The 12,671-nt window shown below is 40.1% G+C and overlaps 1 protein-coding gene across 1 annotated transcript in view; it reads left to right on the top strand.

The window, feature by feature from the left end:
• puf60a (poly-U binding splicing factor a) overlaps nucleotides 1-12,671 on the top strand; it is a 68,476-nt gene that overhangs the window by 53,701 nt on the left and 2,104 nt on the right. Inside the window, exon 10 of the mRNA XM_064942525.1 lies at nucleotides 965-1,212. Coding sequence (XP_064798597.1) covers nucleotides 965-1,212 — 248 coding nt within the window. The remainder of the gene's footprint in view (nucleotides 1-964; nucleotides 1,213-12,671) is intronic.

The following is a 12,671-nucleotide window of genomic DNA, read 5'->3' as shown; positions in this document are numbered from 1 at the left end:
CCCAGAAAGACTCACAGCTGTCATCACTGCCAAAGGTACTTCTACAAACTATTGACTCAGGGCTGTGAATACTTATTGAAATTAGAAATTTATGCATTTCATTTTCAATAAACTTTGTCATTACGGGGTGTTTGTAGATGGGTGTGAGAGAAAAAAATATTTAATCCATTTGGAATTCAGGTTGTAACACAGCACAATGTGGAATAAGTCAAGGGGTATGAATACTTTCTGAAGGCACTAACTTATAAATGCCTCCTGAGCTTAGTTCAACTGATGTACTCCACCAGAACCCAATATATATATAAGCTTGTTTTACTCCAATGTTTGGAATCAAAGTAAATGTAAACAAACACTGGTTAAAACGATACTTTTGATATCCTGGATGGTCAGTCTTTGCATCCATAGCTCTGTCTATTCATCTGAGAGTGGTTATATTTCTCCAGCCCCCTCCCTCAGCTTTTTACCGAATCAGGGAGAGGAGGACGCTTATTTATTGATTCAACTGCTGATTGCCGCTTTAACACTTACTTGACAAAGATTAATGGACTAGGAAAACCATATTTACCTGGAATAGATGGTAGAGCTTTAGAAGGGGTTTGGAAGGCTTTGCTATAGAGTTTCTTTGCCATCTAACTTTTGCCAACCCCAAACATCACGTGGAAATGTTCCTTATGCAGCAGAACAAATGTGGTCAGTCCAGTCACAGCCTGCTAGTGGACACAACATTCCAATACCATGATTGCTAGGTCCAGTTCGATAGCACCCTTTTACTTGACAGGGAGCTGTCGTGTCACAATTAAGCATTGCTAGACAGGAGCCAACCCAGCCAGTTATCTTGGGAAAAGCCCCTGAGGGGTTTTCCCACCATTGCCACTGGCTTAGGGCTTGGGGAGGCTCCTCTGTTGGCTGTCCAACCTTGGGGGGGTTTGACCTTTTTGTGCTGCCTCCTTCCGTTCTCTTACAGGGGTAACCCCAGTGCGGCCCGCTTTGCCTGTGCTACCTCAGGTGGGCCTGGTCAACCCAGTGCTGGCCTTACCACCGGTGCTGGTCACCTCTCTGGTGGCAGCCCAGGAGGCCAAGAAGAAGGAAGTGGAGGAGGAGGCCTTGCAGGACGGGACGGGCCAGGAGCCACTGAGTGAGCAGGAGCACATGAGCATCTCCGGGAGCAGCGCCAGACACATGGTCATGCAGAAGTTGCTCCGCAAGCAAGAGGTTGGTTGAAATGTTCCTGTTTTTTTTTTCTTCTTGAACACAGTGGATGAGTTAGCAGTGCTCCAGTCTAACCTTTTCCCCTTGTGGCACTAGCCCATATTTGTGACCGACTGGCTCAATTTGATCTTATGTAGCAAAATTTGAAATGGTGTTTATTATTTTGGATAAAAGTAGAGACTTAGAGCTACAAAATGGTACGTCATAGTTGAGTAACAATGGGAAAGTAATTTAACTTGTAACCTTGATTAAAAAGTTGATTCACTTGTAACATCACTTTAGTGAAAATGGCCCTTGAGTATTTTGGTACCAACTGGAGAGCTAATCTTTGTCTACCCAATTAAGATTGCGGCACTCGCGTAACATTTGGTCAGACTGCCACGCAGTCTCATCATGGAGTGCAATGTAATCGGCCATAATCAGCGTCCAAAAATGCAGATTATCGATTGTTATTAAAACTTGAAATCGCCCTAATTAATCGGTCGACCTCTAGTATTCAGTAAATAAGTTGTTTCATCTTACATGTCCAAGCAGGAATGCATGATTCAAGATATTTTAATGTGCAACCTAATCCAGTGATTGTCATGAATTTTGGGTTATATTTTACTGTGAAAATAGGCTCCTGAGTGTTATGGTATTTGTTTTTTCAATAGAGATGGAATTGCTTACATCTTTATGTGCGCTAACATCACATAGGCTAATTATACTGACCAAAAATATAAACACAACATGCAACAATGTTTTACAGTGCATATGAGGAAATCAGTGAATTGAAATAAAATGCCATCGATAAAATGCAGTTGTGTTTGTTGTTCGTACCGTATGCCTGCCCATACCATAACCCCACCGCCACCATGGGTCACTCTGTTCACAACGTTGACATCAGCAAACCGCTCTCCCACACAACGCCGTACACGTGATGTGCTATTGTGAGGCCGGTTGGACGTACTGCCAAATTCTCTAAAACAACATTGGTAAAGAAATGAATATTCAATTCTCTGGCAACAGCTCTGATGAACATTCCTGCAGTCAACAGGCCAAATTCACGCTCCCTCAAATTGAGACATCTGTAGCATTGTGTTGTGTGAAAACTGCACATTTTAGAGTGGCCTTTTGTTGTCCCTTGCACAAGGTGCACCTGTGTAATGATCATGCCGTTTAATCATTTTCTTAAAATGCCATACCGGTCAGGTGGATGGATTATCTTTGCAAAGGAGAAATGCTCACTAATAAGGGTGTTAACAAATTTGTGCAACATTTTTCAGAGAAATAAGCTTTTTATGCTTATGGAACATTTTCGAATCAACACTTTACATGTTGCGTTTATATTTTTGGTTCAGTATAATTTAAAGGTGCAATATGCAGAAATGGCTCCATTTCCTGATAGCTAAAATTCTAATAGTTTTCCTAATTTCAGTTTGTGACAAAACAAGGGTAGAGAGTCATTGTACCATCTAAACTGCTGTGAAATATATTTTCAATAACACAAAATATTGTATTTTCAGCTGTTTGAAGCTGGTGTACAAAATCTTAAGTAAAAGATGCAAAAACGAAACTTAAGAACAGGAAGAATAGAATTACCGCACAAAGAACAGATCTACTGCTTCGTAAGAGTTGATTTCATCAATGAGAATGACAGATCTATAACTCACATTTCTATGTGAATCTGTTGTTTTTTTCCCATAAAGTTACCTATTGCAGCTTTAAGGCTAATTCACCAGCTGAGGAACTCAAAACACATATATCGTTAAATCTACAGTGCCTTTGGAAAGTATTCAATCCCCTTGACTTTTTCCACATTTTGTTAGGATACAGCCTTATTCTAAAATGTATTAAAACGGTTTTTTTTCTCATCAATCTACGCACAATACCCCATAATGACAAAGTGAAAACATTTTGGGGGAAATTTTTGAAAATGTTTAAAACTTATTAAAAGGTAACACAGTTACATAACTATTCAGACCCTTTACTCACTACTTTGTTGAAGCACCTTTGGCATCAATTACACCTTTGGCATCAATTACATCGAGTCTTCTTGGGTATGACGCTACATGCTTGGCACACCTGTATTTGGGGAGTTTCTCCCATTCTTCTCTGCAGATCTTCTTAAGCTCTGTCAGGATGGATGAGGAGCGTTGCTGCACAGCTACAGTGCATTCGGAAAGTATTCAGACCCCTTGACTTTTTCCACATTTTGTTAGGTTACAACCTTATTCCACAATGGATTAAATACATAAAAATCCTTATCAATCTACACACAATACCCCATAATGACACAGCGAAAACAGGTTTTTAGACATTTTAGCAAATTTATAAAAAAATAAATAAAACAGATATCTTGTTTACATAAGTATTCAGACACTTTGCTATGAGAATCGAAATTCAGCTCAGGTGCATCCTGTTTCCATTGATCATCCTTGAGATGTTTCTACAACTTGATTGGAGTCCACCTGTTGTAAATTAAATTATTGGACATGATTTGGAAAGGCACACACCTGTCTATTGTCGTGACGTGACTTGCATTAATGTGATGACTGGTATTTATTTTTAGCATGTAACAATTAACTCATCAGGAATTTGGGACACCACGGAAGAAGTTGTTTAATTCGGAAGATGGTAACTCTTTAAACTCTAGAAGATTATATATAACTTTATATATCAGTTATCAATCAATAAGTCACTTATTAATCATTACCTCATATCAGTCACATTCTGATCAGTCGTAACCCTCTTGGATCTGCAAAAAAACCCAACCTTTGCTCATTATTCAGTACTACACAAATTGATTAAATTATTTATTTAATAACAAAATAATAACACAAAATACACATACACACTTACATGAGACGACAAAAGTCCCTTGTGGACTGACAAGATATGACGGCTTGTTGCAACATAAAGCTTGATGGAGAGGAGGAAAGAGAGAGAGGAAAAGGACACTTATCGTGGACACATTCTAGGACTGTTCTCACATTAATCATATACAGTGGTTGCTCCTTTAAAAGTTACGTCATACTGCAGCACACCTTGCGGGCTGCTGCAGCATTCTATGTAGTGTTATTTAATTGTCAGCCATTTTTTACGTTAATGCTAGTTAGTGCTCGTTTGACCACGTGAGGGCAACTTTGAGAAGCATTTAATAGTCTCCCGTATTGGCATTACTAGAGACTTTAAAACCTTTTTTGTAATAACATAGTATGTGGGATTGATTTTAAGAAATTTGGCTTAATTAATTTGATTAATATTACAGTGGTTCTATTCCGAGAAAAACAAAAAACGAAACCCTCAGGTTTTCCGTTAGGATGGAATGGAAAATATTGAGCTGTACAACGTGACGTTAGGGAGTAGGCTCCAGCATAAGAGGATTGGAGGATTCTAAATGAATATCTAAGGGGCATAACATTTCCACACCCTAATTGTAGTGTAATCAATACTCAATTCGTCTATGGTAGGCCTACAGTATATCTAAAAATATTTTTTTCAATGACGTGAGTCTCCACCAATAATTAGGATTGGAGGATTCTAAATTAATATCTAAGGGGCATTTTCCATTAGGATCTATGAGAATATCTAAGGGGCTTTCATATAATTCTAAATTAATTAATAATAATAATATTTTGGAGATTTTATTTTCATGTAACCTAGAGTGAGCGAGGAAAAAGTAATTTCTTGAACATGGGGTGAGACATTCTCACTAATTTGTAAATAAAGCCAGTTTGTTCTTTAGGTTTCTCCAGAAATATGATGTATTTAGCAGACATCACTTGCTTACAACCTTCCGGTCACTAGTCCAATGCTCTAACCACTAGGCAACAGTGGTTAGTTTTGTACATCACGTTTTGTACCAAAAAAAATAAAAATTCAGTCATCAAAACGGCGAACTGTTTTCCAAATTAACTCCATAATATCGACTGAAACACGGCAAACGCTGTTTAGAATCAATCCTCAATGTGTTTTTCACATATCTCTTCATTGATATATCGTTCGTGGTAATCTCCTTTCTCCGGTGAATCGCTTGGAAAAGGACGTGCTGTTGAAGATGACGCACCAATTTCGACAGAGGACACCGGGCGGACACCTGGCAAATGTAGTCTCTTATGGTCAATCTTCCAATGATATGCCTACAAATACGTCACAATGCTGCAGACACCTTGGGGAAACGATAGATCGGGCAGGCTCATTCCTTGCGCATTCACAGCCATATAAGGAGACAATGAAAAACAGAGCCTCAAAAATCCTGCTCATTTCCTGGTTGAAGTTTCATCTTGGTTTTGCCTGTAGCATCTGTTCTGGGGCACTCACAGACAATATCTTTGCAGTTCTGGAAACGTCAGAGTGTTTTCTTTCCAAAGCTATCAATTATATATGCATAGTCGAGCATCTTTTTGTGACAAAATATTGAGCTTAAAACGGGCACGTCTTTTTATCCAAAAATGAAATAGCGCCCCCATAGCATCAAGATTAAGGACCAAAAAACTGACAGCTGTGCCATTTAAATTGCAAAATAGTTGGGAAGAGATTTTCGATGTACCCATTCCATATGGCACATGGTTTATGAATTGATACGCAAAACAACGCCGGATTCAAAACTTCCAATTTTTCAATATAAATTACTATACAAAATTCTTGCAACTAATAGAATGTTATATACATGGGGGATACAATCTTCCCAGCTCTGCAGATTCTGCTGTGAGGAGGCAGAGTCATTAGATCATTTATTTTGGTATTGTCCATATGTAGCTCATTTTTGGTCACAGGTCCAGGAATGGCTGAAGAATTGCAACATTTGCCTAGAACTAACACTACAGACAGCAATACTGGGCAATCTGAAAAGCCATAGTCAATCAATCAATAACATAATAATTATTTGAGCAAAAATGTTTATTTTTAATTTACAATCTGTAGAAGCTATGAGAATAGCAAGGTTCAATTATTTTGTGAAGCATCACAGCACAGTTGAAAAATATATGGCAAGTAGAAATCCGAAATGGATGATGTTGAGAGACAGATGGGATGGGTTGAGTGGAGCTGAAGGGTGGGACTAATAACAAGATAAACAATATAGGGCATAAGGGATCTGTAGAATGTATATAGGTTCGGAACTTTTGTGAAATAGCATAGTTACAAATAGAAATCAAACTGAATGGACATCAGAAATAGAGGAAGGACTAAGAACAAACAAGAGAGAACTATTGTAAAGTAGACTGTCTGTAGAGTGTGTATAAGATGTATGGATTGAAGGTAGAAGCAGAAGTGTTTATTAGTTTACTCCAACTGGGGGATCGGCGGAAGGGTTTGCGGGGAATAATAATGAAGGTACATTCTTTAAAAAAGTATGTATGTCTATATAGGTATGTGTTTGGAAATATGTGCATATATATATATGCATGCGTGTATGGATATATATATATATTTACCAAAAAAATATGGGGGATTGAAAATGATGCAGACAATTACATTGGAAGCAACATTCTTTCCGCAATATTAAGCTGACCCCCCCAAAAAACAGGTGACCGGCCATTTCGAATCCCACCGTACCTTCTCCGCTATGCAATCCGGTTTCGGGGTTGTCACGGGTGCACCTCAGCGACACTCAAGGTCCTAAACGATAACATAACCGCCATCGATAAAAGACAGTACTTTGCAGCCATCTTCATCGACCTGGCCAAGGCTTTCGACTTTGTCAATCACCGCATTCTTATCGCAGACTCAACAGCCTTGGTTTCGCTAATGACTGCCTTGCCTGGTTCACCAACTACTTCGCAGACAGAGTTCAGTGTGTCAAATTGGAGGGCCTGTTGTCCGGACCTCTGGCAGTCTCTATGGGGGTGCCACAGGGTTCAATTCTCAGGACGACTCTTTTCTCTGTATATATCAATGTCGCTCTTGATGCGGGTGATTCTTTGATCCACCTCTACGCAGACGACAGCATTCTGTATACATCTGGCCTTTCTTTGGACACTGTGTTAACTAATCTCCCGACGAGCTTCAATGCCATACGACACTCCTTCCGTGGCCTCCAACTGCTCTTAAATGCTAGAAAAACTAAATGCATGCTCTTCAACCGATCACTGCCCGCACCTGCCCGACCGACTAGCGTCACTACTCTAATACCTGTGAGACTGTCTGTGTGAGACTGTCACTGTCTGTGAGACTGTAAACTCTCCTTCCAGACTCATATTAAGCATCTCCAATTCAAAATCAAATCTAGAATCGGCTTTCTATTTCGCAACAAAGCCTCCTTCACTCATGCTGCCAAACATACCCACGTAAAACTGACCATCCTACCAATCCTTGACTTCGGCGTTATCATTTACAAAATAGCCTCCAACACTCTAGTCAGCAAATTGGATGCAGTCTATCACAGTGCCATCCGTTTTGTCACCAAAGCCCTGTATACTACCCACCACTGCGACCTGTATGCTCTCGTTGGCTGGTCCTCGCTACATATTCGTCGCCAAACCCACTGGTTCCAGGTCATCTGTAAGTCTTTGCAAGGTTAAGCTCCTCCCATTCTCAGCTCACTGGTCACCATAGCAACACCCACCCGTAGCACACGCTCCAGCAGGTATATTTCACTGGTCTTCCACAAAGCCAACACCTCTTTTGGCTGCCTTCCATTTCTCTGCTGCCAATGACTGGAACAAATTACAAAAATCACTGACGTTGTTGACTTATGTCTCCCTCACTAACTTTAAGCATCAGCTGTCAGAGCATCTTACCAATCGCTGCAGCTGAACATAGCCCATCTGTAATTATCCCAACCAACTTCCTACCTCATCCCCATATTTGTTTTTGTTTTTCTGCTCTTTTGCACACCGGTATTTCTAAACATTGAGTTGTTATTTTACCTGAAATGCCCAAGGTCCTCTACTCGGACAATTAATCCACACATAAAACGGTCAACCAAATAATTTCTAGTGATTTCTTTTTCTTCTTTTTCTTCTCTTGGCTTTATATTGCGATTGGCAACTTTCATAAATGAGGTGCATTACCGCCACTGACCTTGTTCGTCTTCAGTCACCCACGTGGGTATAGCCAATGAGATGGTGGCACGTGGGTTCCTGCATCTATAAACTAATGAGGACATGGGAGAGGCAGGACTTGCAGCGTGATCTGCGTCAGAAATAGAACTGATTTCTATTTTAGCCCTTGGCAACGCAGACGCTTGTTGGCGAGCGCGAGCAGTGTAGGTGCAATAATTGAATAACATATATTATTTCTAAATATATTTCTAAAGGTGAAATAAAAATGTTAAAGAAATAGTCAAACTTCCAAATCACTTACACTCTCAGCTAAAGACTGGCGGTCTTACTGGTCTGGTAGGTGAGGTTATCTTCTCATCGAGTGTTGAGGTTGAGAGTTTCAAAACATTTCAACGTGTGGATCACGGCCTCACGTCTTCTGGTAGGATATGTTAATTCTTAGCCAGTCCTTTCAAGCACTCTGGTCGAAAAGGCAGTCCCATCACACTGACAAGCTCTCTGACCTCATTCAGGGTGTGTCTAGTCACTGTGCACTATTTATATGGAGAAAAAAAAACTAATTAGAAAACTCAAATCACATTCCTATCTTAACAGAAATACTCTCATCCCTAATCATATATTTTATATATCATTTGGATGTAAACTTGACAGAATGTGTACACTTTCGAGATACAGTGTTTTCTTGATGCAATTCTTAATGACATCACAAAATAATAAACAATGTGACATGATTGGTCAGTGGGGATCTAAAGAACATTCTTAACATTCCTATATTAGAAATATTGTTCCAATATTTACTTTTTTGGATGTCATCGTTTTGGCTGTAAAAGTATTCTGTAGACAAAGGGCATTCCTTTAATAATACTGCCAAATTCATGACTGAGTGTTAAGGTGTCAAAACCGGCACAGCCCCCTCCTCCTCTTCTGTGGGTGAGAGGGGGTCTGGCTATCGTCAGCCATTGCCACGCTGATCTGAGCCTTGGGCCCTCCCCCAGGAGAGTCATGCCTCTATATAAGATCCCACAGTTGACAGTGTGTGTCAGAGCAAAAACAAACCCACGAGTTTGAAGGAATTGTCCGTAGAGCTCTGAGAGAAGAATTGTGTCGAGGCACAGCTCTGGGGAAGGGTACCAAGAAATGTCTGCACCAGTGAAGGTCCCCAAAAATACAGTGGCCTCCATCATTCTTCAATGGAAGAAGTTTCGAACCACCAAGACTATTCCTAGAGCTGGCTGCCTGGCCAGACTGAGCAATCTGGGAGAAGGGCATTGGTCAGGGATGTGACAAAGAACGCGATGGTCACACTGACAGAGCCTCCCAGAGTTCCTCAGTGGAGATAGGAAAACCTTCCAGAAGGACAACCATCTCACATGACAGCCCGCTTGGAGTTTGCCAAAAGGCACTCGAACACTCTGACCATGAGAAACCAGATTCGCTGGTCTGATGAAACCAAGATTGAACTCTTTGGCCTGAAAGCCCAGTGTCACAACTGGAGGAAACCTGGCACCATCCCTACGGTGAAGCATGGTGGCAGCATCATACTCTGGGTATGATTCTCAGCGACAGGTACTGGGAGACTAGTCAGGATTGAGGGAAAGATTGTACCAAGTACCGAGAGATCCTTGTTGAAAACATGCTCCAGAGACCTCAGACTGGGGCAAAGTTTCACCTTCCAACAGGACAACTACCCTAAGCACACAGTCAACACAACTCAGGAGTGGCTTCGGGACAAGTCTCTGAATGTCCTTGAGTGGTCCAGCCAGAGCCCGCACTTTAACCCGATCAAACATCTGTCATTATGGGGTATTGTGTGTAGATTGATGAGGAAAAAAATACATTTAATCAATTTTAGAATAAAGCTGTAACGTAACAAAATGTGGAAAAAGTAAAGGTCCGATTGTAAAATGTAAAAATAGCCTACATAAAGCCAATAAATAAAAACATTGCAGGTAGAAAATATCCTCTTAAAAATAAATATCCTATAATTCACATTGGCTATGCATGGCCTGTCTGCAAGGAATATGAAACATTATATCAACTGTTAACTTGGATCCGGCCTGAAGCTAGCACTATCATTCTTGCAGCATTTTCTAAAATATTCTGGGCCCTCAGTTTCCTATGCCAGTGAGCTCCGGATAGACAGACACAGACAGCTCTAGGCTATTTGCACAAGGGATAAGAAGTAGGCCTATTTTATGACAATTCCACTGGATCAGAGGATTTTTTTTTTTATCCTTTCACGCCGAGTGGTTATCGAAAGAGAGCTGGAAATATTTTTTAAATAGGCTACGTTAACCTTTCGAGCACAGATGTTCCTCTAGCGGAACCCCTCGACACCATTCCGCTGAAAAGGCAGTGCTCAAAATTCAAAAATATTTTTTTGAAATATGTAACTTTCACACAATAACAAGTCCAATACATCAAATGAAAGAATCTTTAATCTACCCATCGTGTCCAATTTCAAAAATGCTTTTCAGCGAAAGCACAACATATGATTGTGTTAGGTCATAGCCAAGTCAAAAAAACACAGCCATTTTTCCAGCCAAAGATAGGAGTCACAAAAAGCAGAAATATAGATCAAATTAATCACTAACCTTTGATGATATTCATGACATGACACTCAAAGGACATCATGTTACACAATACATGTATGTTTTGTTCGATAATGTGCATATTTATATCCAAAAATCTCAGTTTACATTTGGCGCGTTACAGTAATGTTTTGATTCCTAAACATACGGTGTTATTCACAGAATTAAAGTTGGACTTCTCCTTAATGCAATCGCTGTGCCAGATTTAAAAAAAAAAAAAAAAAAAAAACAGCGAACAGCGCTCAGAGCCCAATCCAGCCAGAGAAATATCCAACAGAAGTTAGAAATAAAACTATAAATATTCACTTATCTTTGATGATCTTCATCAGAAGGCACTCCCAGGAATCCCAGTTCGACAATAAATGATTGATTTGTTCCATAAAGTCCATCATTTATGTCCAAATAGCCACTTGTTGCTAGCGTGTTCAGCCCAGTAATCCATCTTCATGAGGGGCGAGCACTTCGTCCAGACAAAAACTCAAAAAGTTCTGTTACAGGTCATAGAAACAAGTCAAACGATGTATTGAATCAATCTTTAGGATGTTTTTAACATAAAACGAAAATAGGCCAAGCTTTGAAAAACTACAAACCTCAGATATCCCACTTCCAGGTTGGATTTTTCTCAGCTTTTCGCCTGCCATGAGTTCTGTTATACTCACAGACATCATTCAAACAGTTTTAGAAACGTCAGTGTTTTCTATCCAATACTAATAATAATATGCATATATTAGCATCTGGGACAGAGTAGGAGGCAGTTCACTCTGGGCACGCTAAGTGAAAATGCTGCCCCCTATCCCGAAAAGGTTAAGGAACTATTGTCATTCTCAATTTACTTCCTCTTTACTTGCAGTTTGAGGTGGAGAAAACATTACTTTGAGAAGCTCCACAGTGGTGGTGAGTTCAGAAATGCTATCAGATCTCCAAATGTGCACATTTATAGGCCTACATTTGCACGCAGGCCAGGTAGCCTAGGCCTACTTCTATGCATAGTCAGATGCCTATCTTAACTCAACATTGACAGGAGAGCCACAAACAAAAGACAATGAATATATTGACAAAACGTCTTCCTCACAAGTGAAGCCTAGGTTGTGCGGTCCGTAAACGTGTCCACTCCCACAATGAGAACTGTAAAATACTGAATATATTATTATTAATGCATTACCAGAAAATACCGTAACCAAACAAACATTGTAGATTAGACATTATCGGAATTAAAGGCAAATGTACTACTGGTGATGCTGGTGTGCCACCCCAGCGGCCTGCACAATGGATTAGTCCACTGAGACAGACATGATTTACACAGGTGTCATGAAAAATATAAAGTACCAATATAAAGTTGGGACACGGGGTTTTTCTTTATTTTTACTTTTTTCTACATTGGCGAATAATAGTGACGACATCAACACTATGAAATAACACATATGAAACCCAAAAAGTGTAAAACAAATAAAAATATATTTTAGGTTCTTCAAAGTAGCCACCCTTTGCCTTAATGACAGCTTTGCACACTATTGGCATTCTCTCAACCAGCTTCATCTGGAATGATTTTCCAACGGTCTTGAAGGAGTTCTCACATTTGCTGAGCACTTGTTGGCTGCTTTTCCTTCACTCATCCCAAACCATCTCAATTTGGTTGAGGTTGTGGAGGCCAGGTCATCTGATGCAGTACTCCATTGCTCTCCTTCTTGGTCAAATAGGCCTTACACAGCCTGGAGGTGTGTTGGTTCATTGTCCTGTTGAAAAATTAATGATAGTCCCACTAAGCGAAAACCAGATGGGATGGTGTATCGCTGCAGAATGCTGTGGTGTCCATGCTGGTTAAGTGTGCCTTGAATTCTAAATCAATCACAGACAGTGTCACCAACAAAGCACCATCACACCACCA

The sequence above is a fragment of the Oncorhynchus masou genome, chromosome 3 (assembly GCF_036934945.1).
Source record: "Oncorhynchus masou masou isolate Uvic2021 chromosome 3, UVic_Omas_1.1, whole genome shotgun sequence".
Taxonomy (NCBI): Eukaryota; Metazoa; Chordata; class Actinopteri; order Salmoniformes; family Salmonidae; genus Oncorhynchus; species Oncorhynchus masou.
Note: the sequence above shows the minus strand (reverse complement) of the source record. Positions and strands in the feature narration are given on the sequence as shown.